The following is a 21,471-nucleotide window of genomic DNA, read 5'->3' as shown; positions in this document are numbered from 1 at the left end:
TAGGTCACCGCCAAACCCCTCAGGCCCAGAATAGGCCCTGGCACATAGTAAGTGCTTGGTTAGGCCGGGCACAGTGGCTCACGCCTGTAATCCCAGCACTTTGGGAGGCAGGTGGATCACCTGAGGTCAGAAGTTCGAGACCAGCCTGACCAACATGGTGAAACCCCATCTCTACTAAATAAAAAAAAAAAAAATAGCCAGGTTTGGTGGTGGCTGCCTGTAATCCCAGCTACTCAGGAGGCTGAGGCAGGAGAATTGCTTGAACCCAGGAGACATAGGTTGCAGTGAGTCAAGATTACGCCACTGCACTCCAGCCTGGGCAACAAGAGTGAAAACTCCATCTAGAAAAAAAAATTTTTTTAGGCTGGGTGTGGTGGCTCATGCCTATAATCCCAACACTTTGGGAGGCCGAGGTGGGCAGATCACTTGAGGTCAGGCATTTGAGACCAGCCTGGCCAACATGGAGAAAACCCATCTCTACCAAAAATATAAAAAAAATTAGCCAGGCGTTGTGGCGGGCACCTGTAATCCCAGCTACTCGGGAGACTGAGGCAGGAAAATTGCTGTAACTGGGGAGGCAGAGCTTGCAGTGAGCTGAGATCATGCCACTGCACTCCAGCCTGGGCAACAGAGCGAGACTCTGTCTCAAAAAAAAAAAAAAAAAAAAAGTTAAAAAGTGCTTAGTTGATATTTGTTGAGTGAAACTTGGGATGTATCGTATCTTGCAAAAAGTAAGGGCAGAAAAATAAGTACAGTGTTGCCTCCTCTGTCTGAGTCTGAGTTTCCTTATCAGTTAGGTTGTTAGGTTAAAGGGCTTGTTTGAAATTCTCTGTTATGTGCTGAGATGGGAAATGGTATTAGAAGTTATAGAATGCAGCAGAGATAGGCAGGGTATTGGTGCTGTTGTTCTCCTTTTTTAATCCCCTTTTATGCTCCTCTAGGTCATTCTTCCACCCCAAGAAAGAGGGTAAAGCGAAGAAGCCTGAGAAGGAGGCATCCAACGGCAGCAGAGAGACGGAGCCCCCTCCGAAGTATGTCACAGGGCTGGAATATGGTGAATTTTTTCCTTTAGCAGTCAGGATTCTCTTGGTTGTGAGTGTACAGACCTAATGCAAAATGTCTTGGGACCCGAAAGATTTCTTCAGCCAGGCAGCTGGAAGTCCAAGAGCAAGAGCAGCTGCAGGCACAGCTGGATCCAGGGCCTCGGAGTCGTCCGTTGGTCTGTTTCTGCAGGTCTTGGCTTCGTTCTACAACCAGACATTCTCCATGATGCAGAGAAGCTGGCCACTGGCCACATCTTAATGCTCTCTCATCTAAGAAGAAGCGATAGTCTTTTTTTTTTTTTTGAGACGGAGTCTCGCTCTTGCCCAGGCTGGAGTACAATGGCGTGATCTCGGCTCACTGCACTCCAACCTGGGTGACTGAGCGAAACTCCATCTTAGAAAAAAAGAAGTTTCCCAATAGATGCTGGAGACCAATGGAGCCTTAGGCAGGGACTCCATTTGCTCTTCAGCATCACCCATCACAGGACAGACACTCCGGAGGTCTCCAGAGATGTGTGATGGGTGGGTGAGTGGATGAGTGGGCAGGTGGATGGATGCATTAATGGATGAAATGATGAGATTTGCTGAGGAGGCAACTAGAGAATGTTCATTGGATGCTTGAAAGGAAGGAAAGGAAACAGCAAAGAAACCAGGGTGTTTGTGAGCAGTGACCCCACTCTGCCTGCTGTAGTCGCCCCTTTACACCCCCATTTCCCCACCTTCCAGGGCGGCACTGAAGGAGTGGAATGGAGTGGTGTCCGAGAGTGACTCTCCAGTGAAGAGGCCAGGCAGGAAGGCGGCCCGGGTCCTGGGCAGCGAAGGGGAAGAGGAGGATGAAGCCCTTAGCCCTGCTAAAGGCCAGGTAGGTCCCCATCAGCCTGCCCATTTTTACCCAAAGAAACTAATTCCCATTAGCCTTTGGAACAGAGCGCAGCAGCTGTTGAGGAGGATTCTGGAGAAATTGCCCGGGAGAGGTGGATGTGTTTCCTGGTTGTGTTGGGTGCAGACGGCCTGGTCCTAATTGCCCCTGCCCTAGGGCCTTGGGTGGCCTCCTTCACCAAGTTACGTCTTGGGTGCCTCACCTGTAACGTGCAGCTCCTGATAATGCCTTCCTCATAGGGTGACTGGGAAGGTGAAATGAGTTCATTTACCTACAGATCTGAGAATAGTGCCTGATGTAAAGTAAGGGCTCAAGACCCAGCGCAATGGTTTATGTCTGTGATCCCAGCACTTTGGGAGGCCATCATGGGAGGATCACTTGAGGCCAGGAGTTCCAGACCAGGCTGGGCAACATAGTGAGACCCCATCTCTACAACAAAAGTTTTAAAAATTAGCCAGGTGTGGTGGCGCATGCCTGTGGTGCTAGCTACTTGAGAGGCTGAGGCAGGAGGATCGCTTGAGCCCAGGAGTTCAAAGGCTTCAGTGAACTACGATTGTACCACTTGCACTCCAGCCTGGGTGACAGAGCAAGACCTTGCCTCAAAAATAAAACAAAAAAAATAAGGGCTCAAAAGTATATCTAGCCTCTCCTGTGGTCAGAGGGCTTTTTAACTTCTCCAAAAACATTGGATCACTCTCTTCCCCTGTTTAAGTCATTTAATGCTTGTTCATTGCTTTGTGGATGATGTCCAAAGCACAGAGCTGCTTATTCTGTCAGTGGTGAGGTCAGGTCCTGTGACTCCCCGCCCAAACCCCCTGGTATTACCACTACAGGCCAAAGCCAGGCCTTGTGGAAACCTACCAGGCCCCTCCTGCTCCTCCTCGCTTCCCCCTGCCCATCACATCTGCAGCTGCATCGACAGCTCTTCCTCAGCTCGCTCCGTCCTGGCTTTCCACACCCACCGCGTGCACTTCCACCTCTGGGCCGCTACCTCTTTTCCCAGCCTAAAACTCTCTTTCCCAGATACACACCTGGCTCAGTCCCCTGCTTTCTTCCATGCTTTGCTCAGATATCACTTTCTCAGCGAAACTTTCCTCACCACCTATATTAGCTTCCCATTTGCTGCTGTAACAATTGACCACAAACTGGCTTCAAACAATGCCAGTTTATTGTCTTACGGTTTGGGAGTCGTGAGTCTGAAATGGGTTGCACCGGGCTAAAATCAAGGTGTCAGCAGGTCTACGTTCATTTCTGGGGGCTCTAGAGGAGAATCCAGGAATTGCCTTTTGCAGCCACCAGAGATCCCCTTTTCTCCACTTCCAAAGCAAGAGGGCCGGGCGCGGTGGCTCATGCGTGTAATCCCAGCACTTTGGGAGGCCAAGGTGGGCGGATCACGAGGTCAGGAGATGGAGACCATCCTGGCTAACACGGTGAAACCCCATCTCTATTGAAAATATAAAAAATTATCTGGGCGTGGTGGCGGGCACCTGTAGTCCCAGCTACTCGGGAGGCTGAGGCAGGAGAATGGCGTGAACCCGGGAGGCGGAGCTTGCAGTGAGCCGAGATCACGCCACTGCACTCCAGACTGGGCAGCACAGCGAGACTCCGTCTCAAAAAAAAAAAAAAAGCACGTGGCATTGCCTCCTTCTGTGCCTTTCTTCTGTGGCCACGTCTCACCCTGACTTTCCTCTCCTGCCACCCTCTTCCACTTTGAAGGCCCCTGTGCCTGTATCAGGCCCACCTGGATAGTCCAGGATAATCCTGCTGTCGGAAGGTCCACCGATTAGCAACCTCAATTACTCTTTGCCATGTAACCTAACATACGCCCAGGTTCCAGGTATTAGGACAGAGATCTCTTTTGGAGCTTGGACTTTACCCTGAGGCTTCTGGGGAGCTAGGAAGAGTTTTGGGCAGAAGAGAGGCAGAGCTCGTTTAGTCCTGGGCTGTGTTTAAAATATACCTCTGGCCAGGCGCGGTGGCTCACGCTTGTAATCCCAGCACTGGGAGGCTGAGGCGGGTGGATCATGAGGTCAGGAGTTTGAGACCAACCTGGCCAACATAGTGAAACCCTGTCTCTACTAAAATACAAAAATTAGCCAGGCACGGTGGCATGGGCCTGTAGTCCCAGCTATTCAGGAGACTGAGGCAGGAGAATCGCTTGAACCCGGAGGCGGAGGTTGTGGTGAGCCGAGATCGTGCCACTGCACTCCAGCCTGAAAAACAGGGTGAGACTCCATCTCAAAAAAAAAAAAAAATTCTCTGAGACCTCTCTCTCCATCAGGGTCTCAATGGGAACCAGAAACCATACCAGTGATTTGAACAGAGGGAGTTTAAAGGATGGTCATTAGGTGTGCAGTTGTTAAATAGGTAACTGAAGGGGTAAAGAGAGAACTAACTCTAAGGCATCATGGAGGTAGCAACTGCCAGGTGCAGCGACCGTCCCTGTGGCTTTGGAGCTGAAATTCACACCTCTGTGGCGGGACTGCTGGCAGGTCTCTGAGCTTAGAGAAGGTGCCTCAAGAGCCTGGAACTCTGATCTTTTAGGAAGGGAGCACTGGGTGGGAGATGCCAGTGTCTCTGATCAGGTACCACGTGGCAAGCCCCGTGAGTGTTAGAAAAAACTCAGTGGGATCCAGCAGCTGAGCCCCCAGGTGGAGAGAAGCCGGCTATGTCTCCAATCATGCAGTGCCCTCTAGTTCCCTCCATTGGCACTGCCTGATGCCGAGGTGGTGCCAGGGCAAGAAGGAGATTTGTGGAGTCCCAGTCCTGGCATCACGAGGGAGACTGGACAGTGACAGGTTTGGAGCTGAGAGAAAATCACTTAATAACTGGCACAGGGTCCTGTAAGAAGAGAGGTGAGTGATTGAAACCGAGACACAGTAGCAGTGGCTCAGGCAAGATGCAAACTTATTTTTCTCACTCATGAGTGCAGAGTCCAGGATTCATGTGACAGTCTCACAGGGTGAGAGGCCCAGGCTTCCTCTGTGCTGTCGTCTGCTCTCTGTAGATGCCCTTGTCCCTGTGAACATCCATATTCCACCAACAGGAAGAGGAGGGCACCCAGTCAACATTAAGTGGATGTTATTTGAACCAAGAAATGCATGTTAGTCCATTTCGTATTGCTATAAAGGAATACTTGAGAGCAGTTAGTTTATAAAGAGGTTGATTTTGGCCCACGGTCCTGCAGGCTGTACAAAAAGGATAATGCCAGCATCTGCTCCTGGGCCTCAAGATGCTTCCAGTCACGGTGGAAGGTGGAGGAGGAGCAGGTGTGTCACATGGCGAGAGAGGCATTTTAAACCACAGCCCTCATGTGAACCAGTAGAGGGAGAGTTTGGTTCCTCCCACAAGGAGGGTACGAGCCATTCATGAGGGATCTGCCCACGTGACCCAAATGCCTCCCACCATGTCATACCTCCAACATTGGAGACCAGATTGCAACACGCGGCCTGGAGGGAACAAACATCCAATCTATATGGAGAGAAGGTTGGGCATGGTGGCTCATGCCTGTATTTTCAGTGTTCTGGAGGCCAAGGCGGGAGGATCGTTTGAGCTCAGGAGTTCGAGACCAGCCTGGTCAACATGGTGAAACCCCATCTCTATAAAAAATACAAAAATTAGCTGGGCGTGGTGCCATGCACGTGTTATCCTAGCTGCTCGGGAGGCTGAGGCAGGAGAATTCCTTGGACCTGGGAGGCGGAGATTGCAGCGAGCCGAGATCGCGCCACTGCACTCCAGCCTGGGCGACAGAGCGAGACCCTGTCTCAAAAAAAAACTATACAAAGAGGTGTATATCATTTCCCCTGACATCCCGTTGTGTAGAGCTGGCCAACGTAGTGAAACCCCGTCTCTACTCAAAATACAAAAATTAGCCAGGCATGGTGGTGCAGGCCTGTAGTCCCAGCTACTCGGGAGACTGAGGCAGGAGAATCGAAGATTCTGTTACTGCAGGAAACAGAAGCGCTATGGGGGGTCCTTGATGGGACCATGATCCTGCACTGGAGGGCGGGATGATGGCCCAGGTGAGAAGAGGCCAGACCTGAGTTAGGGCTGAGACCATAGGGTCAGAGAGGAGGGTAAACACAGGAGGTTTTGGTCCCCTCTACTCTCAACTTCTGGGAAATGGAGTCCCTCTTCCCCTCGCTCACTCTAGAACTGTTCTTTCGTCTTCCAGAAGCCTGCCCCGGACTGCTCACAGGTCTCCCCGCCCCGTCCTGCCACATCTCCTGAAAACAACGCTTCCCTCTCTGACACCTCTCCCACGGACAGCTCCCCATCAGGGATCCCGAAGCGTCGCACAGGTGAGAATACACGGGCCGCTGCCCCTTCAGTCGCTTGCCTTTCTTTTTTTGTTTGTTTGTTTTTTGAGACATAGTCTTGCTCTGTTGCCCAGGCTGGAGTACAGTGGCGAGATCTCAGCTCACTGCAACCTCTGCCTCCTGGGTTCAAGCAATTCTCCTGCCTCAGCTTCCTGAGTAGCTGGGATTACAGGAGCGTGCCACCGTGCCTGACTAATTTTTATATTTTTAGTAGAGACGGGGTTTCACTTTGTTGGCCAGGTTGGTCTCGAACTCGTGACCTCAGGTGATCCACCCACCTCAGCCTCCCAAAATGCTGGTATTACAGGCATGAGTCACCACACCGGCCAGTCGCCTGCCTTTCTCCCCGCTTGGATTTCCATCCAAGGTAGTCATCCTTATGACAGTGGTGGTCTCAGTGTTGTGGTTAAGAGCACAGGTCCACCATCCACTGGCTGTATGACCTGGGACAAATGACCGACCTTCTCTGAGCTTAGGTTGCTTTATCTGTAGAGACGATGATAATGACAGCACCTACCGCACAGAAATATCTGAGTTAGAAGATAGCACGTGTAAGCTGCTCAGAACTGGGCCCAGCCCTCAGTCAAGGCTCAGTCATTGTTGGTCATTGTGATTGTAATTATCTGCTGAGACGGAGGCCTCACAGCTCATGTGGGAACACAAGCGCGGGGCCGTGGCTCAAGGGAGACTTCCAGAAGAGAGGCTCTTAGGACAAAGAAGAGGCAACCAGCAAAGGAGGAGGGGAGCATGCTAGGCAAGGGAACATATAAATTGAGAAGGCCTGGGGGCCGCTCAGGGCCTGGCGTGCTGGTGTGTAGAGGGCAGGATTGGGGACGATGAGCAATGAGGTGAGAAGGTCCTGGAAAGCCAGCCTGGGGAACAGCATCTTTGTCCTAAGAGGGAATGGGGATGTTTGCTGTGGGGGAAGAACAGGGCGAGAGACCCACACGTAACGCAGGGCAGCGTGAGCCCTTGCTGTCCGGTCCGGCCTGCTGAGCACTTTAGCGTGGTGAGTGTGACGGAGGAGCTGGATCTTTCATGTTAGATCCTTTCAGCTGAATTTATATTTGAAAGATAATATGCGATTCAGTGAGTAAAGACTGCACTTTTTCCACGTAATTTTGGAACAGCTTTGGTATGTGAATAGCCGTACATTTTATGAAACCTACACAGACCATGTTTCCGATGAAACATTTGGTGTCCAACTGGAGATGTGCAGTGAGTTCATTGGATTTTGAAGACCTAGCATGAGAAAAGAATGTTGGAATCATACTATTTTAGATGTGTTGAGCAACATGGATTCTTCAAACCAAGTTCAACCTGGTTTTTCCCGCTTTTTATTAACGTGGCTGCAAGAAAGTTTAAGGTTACGTACATGGCTTGCCAGATCTTTCCATCGGACGACGCTGGGTGACGCAGGGTACTCTGGGAGCTCAGAAGTCAAGCGGCCTAGGGGAGGTGATGGCTGAGCCGAGTCTTAGAAGATGGATTGGAGTTGGCCATGTTGAGAAAGGACAGATGCACGTTTCTCAGACAAGAAAGGCGCGTGCAGAGGCCTCGAGATGGGAACAGCACGGCATGTTTGGGGCCTCTCATCCACTTCCTTGTTTCTGGAGAACCGGATGCGATCTGAGGAGCAGGGAAAGTTTGAGAATAGCACGTGGTGAGAGGTGAGCTAGAGAGGAGAGTGGGGGCTGGATCTGAAAAGGTCTTGCACGCCCAGCTAAGGAGCCTGGGCTTCGTGCTGCAGATCCCGGGAGCCACGGAAGGGCTGTGAGCTGGGGAGGCAGGTTCATGCCTGAATGAAAGGTGGCCATAAGGAAGTCACAGTGTGGCTGAGGGCATGCTGGGAGCTCCGGGTGGATGCTGAGGTTGGCCCTGGGGGCGTGTCAGGGGATCGTGTTTAGAGGGAGTGACATTGAGCTGGGTCTCAAACTGCACATGCTGAGGCCAGGAGGGGTGACATGACTGGGTGTGTCTGGAAACACCCCAGTTTAGCAGTGATATCAAAGAAGGTGGAGTATGTGGTGTGGGACGGGTTAGAAGGTCAGATGGAGAGAGATTAGGTAGGATCAGGGTAGACATCAAAAGACTTTATCCTGGATACAGCAGAGAATGTGGAATCATGGAAGGGTTTTGAGCAGGGAGAGACAGTGCCTGCCATGCTGATAGAAGGTTGAAGGAGCCACTGGGGGCCGGGAGACCAGGGACCAGGTGGTGCAATGGCCACCATGAGATATAACAGTGAAGCTGCGTGTAACTGCCTTCGTGTGAGCTCTTCATCAAGGGTTAGTTAGGTTTAGTTAGTTTAGAGTCTTCTGGAAGCAGGCTCTGAAGCTCTGAAACAGGGATCCAAATGCAAGTAATTTGTTTAGGAGGTGCAGGGAACAGAGGGTGATTCAAGGCAGGGGAGCAGCCAACACGGGATGGGCCGTTAGGTCTGCTACACACTGGGCAGCTGGAGCTTGGTTTTGTGGGATTCTCTGGAGGACGGTATCAATGCTCCAGAGTGATCCGCGAGATGTGAGGCAGCTGGGGTATTGATACACCAACTCCTGCTGACCATGGGGTGAGGGCTTCTCCTGGGGCTAGTTTATTCCCTGCCACTTCCAGAATTCCGAGGTTCCAGGGAAGCTGTCTGGAACACATGGAGGCAGTTAAGATCTGAGGGGAGCAGTGGGGAGCTCAGGGGACCTGCTGGAATCGGTACTGTGCCGAGTACATTACATCATTGTTTCCTTGTGGGGATTATTTCCATTCTGCAGTCGTGAGAGAGCAAAGCACAGAGAAATTAAGTAACCTGCTCAAGGTCACACAGCCAGGAAGCAGCAGGGATTGAAGGGTGTGGCCTGCACTGGGGCAGTGGCTATGTGCAGGCAGAGAAGGGGAGAGGGCCCAGAGCCTTCCAGGGGCGACATCAGCGGGTCTGAGCTCTCTGGGATGGGAGCACACAAGCCAGTGAGGTCAGCTACACCAAGCCCTTTGCCTCCCCAGCTCGGAAGCAGCTCCCGAAACGGACCATTCAGGAAGTCCTGGAAGAGCAGAGTGCGGACGAGGACAGAGAAGCCAAAAGGAAGAAGGAGGAGGAAGGTGAGCCCCCAGGAGGAGAGAACTGTGTATGTGCGTGGTGGGGGATCCGCAAGGGCAGGGGCCTGAGAGCTCAGGATGTTCGGACACTGCCGATTTGATGCCTGTGTCCAGGAACCCCAGGAATTCCACCTACCAATATGGGAAATTTTGTTCTGAAAACATTGTGGAATATATTTGTTTGGACATCTTAATTTAGTCATAATTCAGGCACAATTTCCCATTTTTATTTTCTGTTTTTATATTTATTTAATGGAAACTATTTTCTTCTAAATGATTTCATTTTCCTTGTAAATTTTACCATAAAGCTGAGGTTCCCAAACTTTCTTAGTTCACAGCACCCATGATGTCTTAGTAATTTTTTTTACAGTGCTCCTAGGCCAATACCTTATCAGTTCTATTGATTAAGTGGTAATATGCAAACATCTAGTAGATACTATACATACATTGAAAAAAAAAAGTAATATTTGTGTTTTGTTCTTTTTTTTTTTTGAGACAGAGTCTCACTCTGTCACTCAGGCTAGAGTACAGTGGTGCAGTCTGGGCTCACTGCAGCCTCCACCTCCCAGGCTCAAGTGATTCTCCCACCTCAGCTTCCCATGTAGCTGGGATTACAGACACCCACCACCATGCCCAGCTAATTTTTGTATTTTTAGTAGAGATGGGATTTCACTATGTTGACCAGGCTGGTCTCAAACTCCTGAGCTCACATGATCCACCCACCTCGGCCTCACAAAGCCCTGGGATTACAGGCATGAGTCACCGCACCCAGCCTGTATTTTGTTCTTAAATAACCACAATTACTTGTGGGAAATGCCTTGGATACTCTATAACATCTTAAACAGTGGAATCTAATTGAAAACTGCCACCGTCATATCCTGTTTTATGTTAATTTTTGTATAGTACTTGATTTTTATAGCAGCAACCTATGAAAACCCAGCTTTGCAGAGATGCAGTGTCATTGCAAGGAATGTGACATAATACTGAAAACTGAAATACCTCGAACTTGTAGTTCATACAGTGGCCAACAGGTGTCGCCGGGTTTCCTTGGAAAAATCCAAAATACCTTGCAGTGCCCAGTGAATTCCCGGCATGTTGGTGAACCCACCGGAAACAGCCATAAAGATCTGATCCATTGATCATCTGGGGCCCGCATGAGATTACACCAATTGCAGGCTTTAAGGTCGTCAGGTTTTTTGTTTCTGCAAACAAATAAAAGGTCCATTTTCCCAGGGCAGATTTAAATTTGGTTAAGATTTGATTTCTTGGCCAGGTGCGGTGGCTCATGCCTGTAATCCCAGCAGTGTGGGAGGCTGTGGCAGGTGGATCACTTGAGGTCGGGAGTTAGAGACCAGCTTGGCCAACATGGTGAAACCCCATCCCTGCCAAAATTGCAAAAATTAGCTGGGCATGGTGGCGGGCGCCTGTAGTCCCAGCTACTCAGGAGGCTGAGGCACAAGAATCACTTGAACCTAGGAGGTGGAGGTTGCAGTGAGCTGAGATTGCGCCACCGCACTCCAGCCTGGGCGACAGAGGGAGACTCCGTCTCAAAAAAAGAAAAAAAAAAAGATTTGATTTCTTATTGATAATTTTTAGTACAAATTATACTGTAAACTACACTTTCAGCCATTGTCAGTGTCCAGTGAGGGGCAGCGAAGGTGGCCTCTTTCTACTAAGGCAGATTTTCCCCAAGATGGTTTTTGCAGTTTTTATTGTGACCCTAGAGGTATGATTTTTTTTAACTTTAAAAGTTTTTGTCTATAGCAGGCCGTCATTTGCATTTTTAACCCTTTCAGATTCTATTTTGGGGTGAATAACACTAAAGGAATCGTTTGTAAAGAAAGACACACCGTGTATGTCTTGGCTACATAGGTAAATGGGGGCTGGACTCCCTCAAGGTCCCTGCCTTGCTTGGGGTTGACAAGGAGCAGGGTCTTACATGGCCCGCCACTTAACAGGTACCTTGGATTGGTACAAGATAGAACTGTAATCCCAGCACTTTGGGAGGCCGAGGCGGGTGGCTCACCTGAGGCCAGTCGTTCAAGACCAGCCTGGCCAACATGGTGAAATCCCGTCTCTACTAAAAGTACAAAAAAGTAGCCAGACGTGGTGGCGGGTGCCTGTAATCCCAGCTACTCGGGAGACTGAGGCCGGATAATCACTTGAACCCAGGAGGCGGAGGTTGCAGTGAGCCGAGATCGCACCATTGCACTCCAACCTGGGTGACAAGAACGAAACTCTGTCTCAAAACAACAACAACAACAAAAAAAAACAGATGACAGATGAGGGCAGATTGCCTCCAGAGTCAAAATGCCCTTGTAGGTTCACTGTGATTTTTTTGCCATCTGACCGTTCTGTCTATTGTCAGAAGTGGAGACCCCAGAAGAAAGCCTCACAGAGGCTGAAGTGGCAACAGAGAAGGAAGGAGAAGACAGGGACCAGCCCACCACACCTCCCAAGCCCCTAAAGACCTCCGGTGAGTTTCCGGTCCTCTCCTCCGCCCTGCCCCGCCTCCTGATTTTGGGGTCAGAAGTCTTTGGAGGACAATTAATTTAAACAAGGCATAGATTCTCAAACTTACTGCTTAAGTGCAAAATCTAGAAGAAGAATAGTTTTTATTACTGGGTTTTTTTTTTTAATTATTATTTTTTCCCATGCATGTGGGAAAGGAGGAAAGAGCCAGTCATTCTTTAAAAAGTCTTCATAGGCCAGGTGCGGTGGCTCATACCTGTTATCCTAGCTCTTTGGGAGGCTGGGGTGGATGGACTGCTTGAGCCCAGGAGTTCGAGACCAGCCTGGGCAACGTGGCGAAACCCCATCTCTACCAAAAAAAATACAAAAATGAGCTGGGTGTGGTGGCACGCACCTGTAGTCCCAGCTACTTGGGAGGCTGAGGTGGGAGGATTGCTCGAGTCCAGGAGGTGGAGGTTGCTGTGAGCTATGATCGCACCACTGCACTCCAGCCTGGGCGACAGAGCAAGAGCTCCCCTGCCTCAAAAAAAGTAAAAGATAAAACGTGTTCACAGCTTTCAGAAGTCATAGGTGTAAATTAAATGTTATTAATTAAGTTAGACAACCAAACTGAGTTACAGGATTTTAGAGGCTGAAGTTACCCTCGCAGGGTGGTCCAAGTGGCCGTGAGGCCTCTGTGTTAGAAACGCTTGCAGGGAGAATTTTAGGGATCCAGAGTTGTATCTGATTTTCTGCAGCTGCTGGGAGGACTGGGAATATTTTCTTCTCATGAGGATGAGATTTCTTTTTACCACTATTCCTAAGTCTCCTACTGCAGGCCAAGTGCTAGAATTCCACTAGTTTAGCACTGACGAGTAGACAGCAGGCCTGAGATCTCAGCTCAAAGCTAGCAGAAAGGAAAAGGGTAGGTTTAGCTGTATCTTCCATCTGTGGGGTCAGAATGATCTTGGAGGTTAAAAAAAAAAAGTCTCAGGGTCAAAAGAGTTTGCATCACTGTCTGAGCGCTCTCACCACAGAAGCAGAGACCCTGACGGAAAGCGTTTCGGAGCCCGAGGTGGCCACGAGGCAGGAACTGCAGGAGGAGGAAGAGCAGACCAAGCCTCCCCGCAGCGCTCCCAAGACGCTCAGCAGCTTCTTCAGTGAGTTTTCTTTGCTCACCCCACCTCCCGGGGTTGTCCAGGCAGGAGGCTGGTGGGCCTGTCTCCAGAGGCCTGAGATGCTGTGAGACCCTTCTCCCTTTCCTGCTGGTTGGAAAGTCAGCCTCGTCTCTACCAGCCTGTCACCCATCTCCCCACGCACTGGGGCAGTGCTGGGTGCAGAATGGATGGGAGGTGGGGGCTACCGGAAGGAGAAAAGACCCACTGTTTTCTATCTCCATTCCTAGCGCCCCGGAAGCCAGCAATCAAAAAAGAAGTGAAGGAGGAGGAGCCAGGGGCTCCAGGAAAGGAGGGAGCTGCTGAGGGGTGAGTCAGTGTCCGGGTCTGGAAAGGGTCTTCGAGCTGTGTTTCCTTCTCTGCGTTCCCACAGCCCCACCCCTAGCTCAGGCTTCCTCCTCTTGCAGGACTCGGCAGACCTTTCCTATAAAGAGCCAGGGAGTAAATATTGTAGGCTTTACGGGACACATTTGGCTCCTGTTGCAAAACCATTCTTAGCTCCCAGGACCTGTAGAAACGGTCCAGGATCAAAGTTTGCTGACCATGGCCCCAGCCACCCCCTGACCCTGCCTCCAGTCTTTCATCCTCAGTCTGATCCCCGTAGAGCCTGGGGGATCTTCCTAACACCCAGAGTTGACTCTGCCCCTCTAGGGTTCCCCAGAGCCCTCAGGAGAAAATCTACGCCCATTCGACAGCTGACCCCCACCTCTCTCTCTGGCCTCGCTTCCTACTTCTCTGTTCCTCTGGCTCTGAACTCACCAGATTTTTAATTTTTGAGACGGAGTCTTGCTCTGTTGCCTAGGCTACAGTGCAGTGGTGCCATCTCAGGTCACTACAACCTCCACCTCCCAGGTTCAAGCGATTCTCCTGCTTTAGCCTCCCAAGTAGCTGGGATTACAGGTACATGCCACCACACCCAGCTAATTTTTGTATTTTTAGTAGAGACATGGTTTCACCATGTTGGTCAGGCTAGTCTTGAACTCCTAGCCTCAGGTGGTCCATCCACCTCGGCCTCGCAAAGTACTGGGATTACAGGCGGGAGCCACTACACCTGGCCTGAACTCACCAGATTTAGTGTATGTGCTGGAAGCCAGTAGGCGCATCTCCTCTGCCTTAAAATTTCCTGAACACCCCTTCTGTGCCAGCCGTGGGCGGCCCATGGGGATGAACCATAGAGAGCTGGCCGCCCCGCCCTGGCCCTGGTGATGTGCATAGTGTGCTGGGGCTGTGGGACCCTGAGTAGGTTGTTAAACAATTCGTTGCTTCACTGTAATTTTGTTAATTATTTGAGGAGATGTCTGGGCTGATTCCCATGACACCTAATACACACGCAGGAGGCCACACTGAAGACTGATTGGATGCACGGGTGGATACATATCCTATAGTGATGATGTCACCCCCCTGCCATGCTTGAAACCCATCTGCTATTCCCCCCAGCACAGAGGATAAATGCTGGGCTTCCCAGTGCCCTCATGAGCCAGCCCTGTCCACCTTAGATTGCAGCCTCCTGGCATCTGCAGCCTCCTCCTGCTCCCTCCGCACACCGTGTCCCCATGTCCTGTCATTCCTCCCTGCTTTTTTTTTTTTGAGACGGAGTCTCACTCTGTTGCCCAGGCTGGAGTGCAGTGGCGCCATCTCAGCTCACTGCAACCTCTACTTCCTGAGTTAAAGCGATTCTTCTGCCTCTGCCTCCCAAGTAGCTGGAATCACAGGTGCCTGCCACCAAGCCTGGCTAATTTTTGTATTTTTTAGTAGAGACCAGGTTTCACCATGTTGTCCAGGCTGGTCTCAAACTCCTGATCTCAGGTGATCCGGCCGCCTCAGCCTCCCAAAGTGCTGGGATTACAGGCGTGAGTCACCGCACCCAGCCTCCGCCCTGCTTCTGAACATGCTTGCCCCTGGCCTAGAACACTGTCCCCAACCCACCCTGCCCAGCAGGCTTCCCTCAGGACCCAGCTCCCATTGCACCCGCACGTCTGATTGTTAATCAACGTGGTATTAGCACGGCACCTGGCACTTTGCGACACCCAGGACTGTACGCGCCTTCCTCTGTCCTACCCCAGCCATGCGATCCCTTTTCTGTTTCTCAAGCTTGTCTGCACCTCGGGGCCTTTGCACTCGCTATTCTCGCTGCCTGGAATGCTCTTCCCCTGCTGCCCATTGTGCCAACCCCTCCCCTCATTCTGCCCAGATGTCTCCGGCGTTCCCTGACCGCCCTGTGAAGCAGCACCTCTCATCTCTTCCTCTCCCTCTACTCAGCTTGCTTTTGTTTTCTGAAAGATTTTTTTTAACACCTAAACCTAATGATGTGTTTGTACAGGGGTTTTTTTGGCCCGCTTTCCTCTGACTCTCCTGCTGGAATGTGAGCTCCAGGTTAGCAAACTTTGTTTCATCCAGCTCTGCACTGTGTGCCTTGAACAGAGCCTGGCACATCACAGTTGGAGGAATGACTTCGCTTTGACCCAGGGCTCTATTGTAATTCTACCTCCCTTTTGCCTCCATAGACCCCTGGACCCATCCGGTTACAATCCTGCCAAGAACAACTACCATCCCGTGGAAGACGCCTGCTGGAAACCGGGCCAGAAGTGAGGTTTCTCCCTTTTCACACTGTCCCCCTGCAGTCCCTGTTGCCGCCGGAGGCTCTCTAAGCAGAGCCTTGGTTGGGAGAAGTGGTCAAGTCTCTCCCTCCTGTGTTTTGGCGACAATCAGCAGCATTGAAAGGGACAGAGAGACAGCCCTGGGCAGTGAGCTCATGCATTTGGGTATTGGCAAGGGTTTCCCAGGGAGGCGTGAGGAAGCAAGGGTGCAGACGGGCAGCGTGGTATAGCCGGCACCACTGTCGCTCTTGCGGCTCTGTTCCTTCCCCAGGGTCCCTTACCTGGCCGTGGCCCGGACGTTTGAGAAGATCGAGGAGGTGTCTGCCCGGTAACTAATCAGGCCTGCCTGGGCGGGGGCGGGGACGCTTCTGGCTCTGTCCTCTGCACGGCGGTCCATGCTGCCTTGTTCCGCCAAATCCTTTCAACTTGGCCTCCGACCCCATTCGGGCGTATGATCGTGGATGTCAGACATGGTCACAAAAGCAGGTCCTCTTGACTTTCCGCCTCGTTCTCATGGGTCAGAGCAAGACACAAGGGTGAGCCCAGATGTGCGGCTCATTCTGCTTCCTGCCTTCACTGTCAACCCCACTTCCATATGTGTCCATGTTGGTTAAGTGATTCGAGCCTGTTGTGACTGCTCTGTAGTGTCCCTTCTTTCTCACGTTGCATATGTTACCAGCACTTTTTTTTTTTTTTTTTTGAGACGGAGTCTCACTCTGTCACCCAGGCTGGAGTGCAGTGGCCGGATCTCGGCTCACTGCAAGCTCTGCCTCCCGGGTTTACGCCATTCTCCTGCCTCAGCCTCCTGAGTAGCTGGGACTACAGGCGCCCGCCACCTCGCCCGGCTAGTTTTTTTGTATTTTTTAGTAGAGATGGGGTTTCCCCATGTTAGCCAGGATGGTCTCGATCTCCTGACCTCGTGATCCGCCCATCTCGGCCTCCCAAAGTGCTGGGATTACAGGCTTGAGCCACCACGCCCGGCCCAGCACTTTTTTTTTTTGAGACAGAGTCTCGCTCTGTCACCCAGGCTAGAGTGCAGTGGCGCGATCTCAGCTCACTGCAAGCTCCGCCTCCCGGGTTCACACCATTCTCCTGCCTCAGCCTTCCGAGTAGCTGGAACTACAGGCGCCCGCCACCATGCCCAGCTGATTTTTTTGTGTGTGTTTTAGTAGGGTTTCACAGAGTTAGCCAGGATGGTCTCGATCTCCTGACCTCATGATCTGCCTGCCTCGGCCTCCCAAAGTGCTGGGATTACAGGCGTGAGCCACCACGCCCGGCCCTAATTTTGTATTTTTAATAGAGACAGGATCTCACTATGTTGGCCAGGCTGGTCTCGAACTCCTGACCTCAAGTAATCTGCCCGCCTCAGCCTCCCAAAATGCTGGGATTACAGGCCTAAGCCACCACATCCAGCCCTCTTCTGTATTTTGTAAGGATGCTTTTTGGATTCAGAGCCTACCTGAAAAGACCTTGTTTCCAAATCAGGTCATGTTGTGAGGCTCTGAGTAGACACGAATTTCGGGGTAGGCTGTTCCACCCACTGCACCATCCAATGGTGGCTCTTGCTTACAATTATTACTGTGGGATTTCTCTAATGTTGGTTTTTGTATTTCTTCTCTGAACCTTAAAAACCTTGGTAATGAGACTTCTGTAAGAAAAACACAGCTTCTCTTTTTAATGAGGCCCCCTAAGTTTGCCAGTAACAAACCCATTCTTTCCAGCTTTGATGTTTTAGACAGAAACACGGTTTTCTTTTTAGAGGCAGTGCAGCTTAGTGGCCGGGAGCACAGTCCTCAGGCACACGGCCTTGGTTTACATCTCAGCTTGATACTTGCTCTGTGACCTTGGGCAGGCCGTGGACTCTCTGTGCCTCCGTTTCTTCATCTGTAAGATGGAAATAATAATAGTACCTGCCTCAGAGGCGAGCTGTGAAGATTCAGTGAGTTAAAAGGTGCAAAGTGGCTGGCCGTGTTGGCTCGCGCCTGTAATCCCAGCACTTTGGGAGGCCAAGGCATGCGGATCATTTGAGGTCAGGAGTTCAAGACCAGCCTGACCAACATGTTGAAACCCCATCTCTACTAAAAATTAAACAAAAGTGAGCCGGGCGTGGTGGCGCACACTGCTAGTCCCAGCCACTCCGGAGGAGAATGACCCGAACCCACGAGGTGGAGGTTGCAGGGAGCCGAGATCGTGCCACTGCATTCCACCTTGGGCGACGGAGCAAGACTCTGCCTTAAAAAAAAGAGTGCGGAGTGCTCAAAGCCAGCACCTGAATTTAGAAAATGTTCCATAGCAGGCCAGGTGCGGTGGCTCACGCCTGTAATTTGGGAGGCCGAGGCAGCGGATCACGAGGTCAGGAGATTGAGACCATCCTGGCTAACACGGTGAAACCCTGTCTCTACTAAAAATACAAAAATTAGCCAGGTGTGGTGGCGGGCGCCTGTAGTCCCAGCTAATCAGGAGGCTGAGACAGGAGAATGGCGTGAACCCGGGAGGCGGAGCTTGCAGTGAGCCGAGATTGTGTCACTGCACTCCAGCCTGGGCGACAGAGAGAGACTCTCTCAAAAAAAAAAAAAAAAAAGAAAAAGAAAACACCCTGTCATTTCTCTGGGCTGATCATCACCATCTTCATCATTGTTACTGTCACACCAAGTCGCTCCCCCACTGTATCCGCCCAGTGGGTTCACCTTGCCCGCTGCCTAGACAGAGCCAATTTATCAAGACGGGGGAACTGCAGTGGAGAAAGAGTAATTCCCGCAGAACTGGCTGGGCAGGAGACCGGAGTTTTATTTTCACTCAGGTCAGTCTCCCTGAGCATTTGGGGAGCAGAGGTTTTAAAGAAAATTTGGCAGGTAGGGGCTTGGGAAGTGGGGAGTGCCTATTAGTCAGGTTGAAGATGGACTCACGGGGGGTCAAAGTGAGTTTTTCTTGCTGTCTTCCGTTCCTGGATGAGATGGCAAACTCGCTGAGCCAGATTACCAGTCTGAGTGGTGTCAGGCTGAGTGCAGGGTCTGCAAACTCTCTCAAGACCTGATCTTAGGTTTTACAATAGTGATGTTATCCCCAGGAGAAGGCTGAGGAGCCAGAGGCTGCGTGACCCCTAAACCTAAATTTCTGATCTTGTAGCTAATTTGTGAGTCTTGCAGAGGCAGGTCCCTAGGCAAAAAGGGGTCTTTTCCGGAAAGGGCTATTACCAATTTCATTTCAGAGTCAAACCATGAACCGAATTCCTTCCCACAGTTAGTTCTTCCTATACTCAGGACTGAACAAGGACAGCTTAAAGGTTGGAAGCAAGATGGAATCGGTTAGGTGTGATTGCTTTCCACTGTCATCATTTCCTCAGTTAGGGTTTTGCAAAGGCGGTCTCACCACTTAGCAATCTGTGATTTTCCTCATGGCTCCAGGCCCCAGAGCCTGGGACTGTTCCCGAGCCCTTTCCTCTTCTCCTTTCTCCATTTCTTTCTAGTGTCCACCCCCTTAAACCCACCCCACCCCTACACCACACTTTGGCCTTGAAGAACCAGGTGGTGACACCCCCGTCCCCTCCTCCAGGCTCCGGATGGTGGAGACACTGAGCAACTTGCTGCGCTCCGTGGTGGCCCTGTCGCCTCCAGACCTCCTCCCAGTCCTCTACCTCAGCCTCAACCACCTTGGGCCACCGCAGCAGGGCCTGGAGCTTGGCGTGGGTGATGGCGTCCTTCTCAAGGCAGTGGCCCAGGCCACAGGTAAGAGGGACTGTGGTTGGAGGGACCGGAAGGACGGGAGCTCAGCCAGAGAAAATGCAGAGGTCAGGCGGATCGGAGAGAGACTCTGCAACTGGGGTGGGGTAAAGGCTGAGAGGGAGGAGAGCCTGATGGGGACAGATTTGCAGGGGTGAGGGAGAGAACATAGGAGCAGCAGTTCAGGCAAGGGAGGACCAGGCCTGTGTTGGGACAGGGGCCGTGGGGCGCACTAAAGGGGAGGGCTGGGGAAAGATGCTGGAGGCAGCAACAGCAGGATTCAGGGGCTGAGATTGAAGGTTGGGGCGTAGAGAGGTCTGAAAGGACTTCGACTGGAGGGACTGGAAGGAGTGGGAGGAAGGAACTCCGTGTGTGAGGGGCCAATGGCCTGCAGGGGCCCAGCCGCCAGCGCTGGGTGGAAAGGCTGGTGATGTGGACGACCTGCCTGGCAAAGGCCTGGAGTGCTCGGTGCTTATCATGAGGACACTGGAGAGCCATGGAAGGATTGTGAGCAGGCAAGGGGCAGCATCCAGGGAGAAGAGGAGCTGCATCCCAGCTGTAGAGGAGAGAGGAGAGGGCAGGAGTTGGGAGAGAGGGAGCACGGGAGAGATCCGGCAAACAGTGGGTGTCAGGGTGAGAAGGCAGGAGGAATGCCTCCAGGATCTCCCTGGGCGAGGGGATGGATGAGGAAGCCATCAGCAGCCTGGGACCCTGGTGAGGGGCAGGCACCTGCAGGGGGCATTAATCACCCCAGCGTGGGGCAGGCGTGGGCAGCCTCTATCTGTGGGCCCCCAGGGCCATCCAGGACGTTTGGAAATGGGTCTGAGGCTCACCAGGTCTGGCTCAGAGCCCAGGGTTCGGGAGTGGTCAGCGTAGGAGGGATGACCACCCGCTGGTGAGTTCTCATCCACTTGGGGAGAGGATGTGCTGGGTGCACTGGAGCTGGCTTAGGGCCATGGAGAGCAACGTGTAGGGAATGCGGGGGTTTCAGGCTTTCGCGAGAGGACACAGGGACTGAGAAAAGTTGACTTGGCTCAGGAAAGAGTTACAGGCTTATGGGAGCCAGAGGAGATGAGACTCAAGATTCTCTCACTCATTCACTCACGATGTGTTTCTCGAGCACTGACGTCATACCAGACCCAGCACACACGGGGTCTGTTAAGAATACTCTGAGCTGCAGGTAATGAAAACCCAACTACATTGGCTTGGACAAAGAAGGATCTGTTTTTCTCACAAAAGAAGTTGCAGATGCTGGCTTTCCTGCCCAGCGATCCATGGCGGCCGGGGCCTCTTCCGCTCTCTCATGCTTCCACCCTTGGCATGTTTGTGTTCACACTCACACTCCTCTCCCTGCCGCCTCGTGGGCCCCGTGGCTGCCCAAGTCCTGGGTTTGTTGTGAGTTGTTGACCACTTTGGAGAATCCCATCCCCTTTGACGTGTGAGTCGATACGTCACATACCGATGAACACTCACTGCTGATGTTCCCATTTATGGGAGTTTCACTTCACGTGCGAGACCCGGCCGTTTGGTGTGTCCCCTCATGTGCAGCAGCCAAGCGTCCGTGGACTGAAACGCGCGCTTGTTCATCACAGACTGCTTTCCCTTTCGTTCTTTTCTGGTTAGGGTTAGGGCATTATTTCGACATGTGTAGGCAGGTTATGTTATCTCCACATTTCATTTCAGAACAGAAAAGAGGTGACACACAGTATCTGGTGACAAGGGTGTGTTGGTTCTGATACGTTGAGAGCTGCTTGTCACACTTGTCACCGTGACTTGAGGCTCCACCTCCCCAGCTCTTACACCCAGGCGCCCACGGGACCCAGCTCTGGACAGTAAGTGGGGCCAGAGCACATCCCACGTGTGTAAGTTGGTGGCTCCAAAACAAGCCAAAGGGTCACTGGTCACTGCCAGAGATGTTCCTGACCCGCCAGAGGAAAGGGTCCCTTGGCCTTCTCTGCTCTGTCCACACTCACGTCCCTAGTGATCTTGTCCCGCCTATGGCTTTAAATCCCATCTGCTCCCTGATGACACCGGCCCAGATATCTCCCCTGAGTGTGGTCATGTTCGTTCATCCACCGCTTTCCTGGCTCCACGTGCATGTCTGCTGGCTTCCTACAGCCAGCGTAGCTGGGGGCACCATCCCCAAGCCGTTTCTACCAAGTGGGTGAGCGTTAGACACAGGGAGGTGCAGGGACTCGCC

The 21,471-nt window shown here is 51.9% G+C and overlaps 1 protein-coding gene across 9 annotated transcripts in view; it reads left to right on the top strand.

Annotated features, from left to right (window-relative positions):
- Window positions 1-21,471, top strand: part of LIG1 (DNA ligase 1) — a 50,221-nt gene that overhangs the window by 6,183 nt on the left and 22,567 nt on the right. For 4 of the 9 annotated variants that reach the window (XR_013409950.1, XM_001111346.5, XM_077980515.1 and 1 more), the window contains 10 exons: window positions 942-1,031; window positions 1,770-1,905; window positions 6,098-6,224; window positions 9,237-9,332; window positions 11,698-11,805; window positions 12,818-12,940; window positions 13,186-13,264; window positions 15,460-15,540; window positions 15,824-15,880; window positions 19,105-19,277. Coding sequence is in view for 8 of the 9 variants with exons in the window: in XM_001111346.5 (XP_001111346.4) it covers window positions 942-1,031; window positions 1,770-1,905; window positions 6,098-6,224; window positions 9,237-9,332; window positions 11,698-11,805; window positions 12,818-12,940; window positions 13,186-13,264; window positions 15,460-15,540; window positions 15,824-15,880; window positions 19,105-19,277 (1,070 nt within the window). In the remaining variant the exon portion in view is untranslated. Of the gene's footprint in view, window positions 1-941; window positions 1,032-1,769; window positions 1,906-6,097; window positions 6,254-9,210; window positions 9,333-11,697; window positions 11,806-12,817; window positions 12,941-13,185; window positions 13,265-15,459; window positions 15,541-15,823; window positions 15,881-19,104; window positions 19,278-21,471 lie in introns of all 9 variants that reach the window. The other 5 variants (XM_015124444.3, XM_077980517.1, XM_077980518.1 and 2 more) reach the window with 3 other exon arrangements.

The sequence above is a fragment of the Macaca mulatta genome, chromosome 19 (assembly GCF_049350105.2).
Source record: "Macaca mulatta isolate MMU2019108-1 chromosome 19, T2T-MMU8v2.0, whole genome shotgun sequence".
NCBI lineage: Eukaryota > Metazoa > Chordata > Mammalia > Primates > Cercopithecidae > Macaca > Macaca mulatta.
This window is presented reverse-complemented; position numbering and strand designations above follow the sequence as displayed.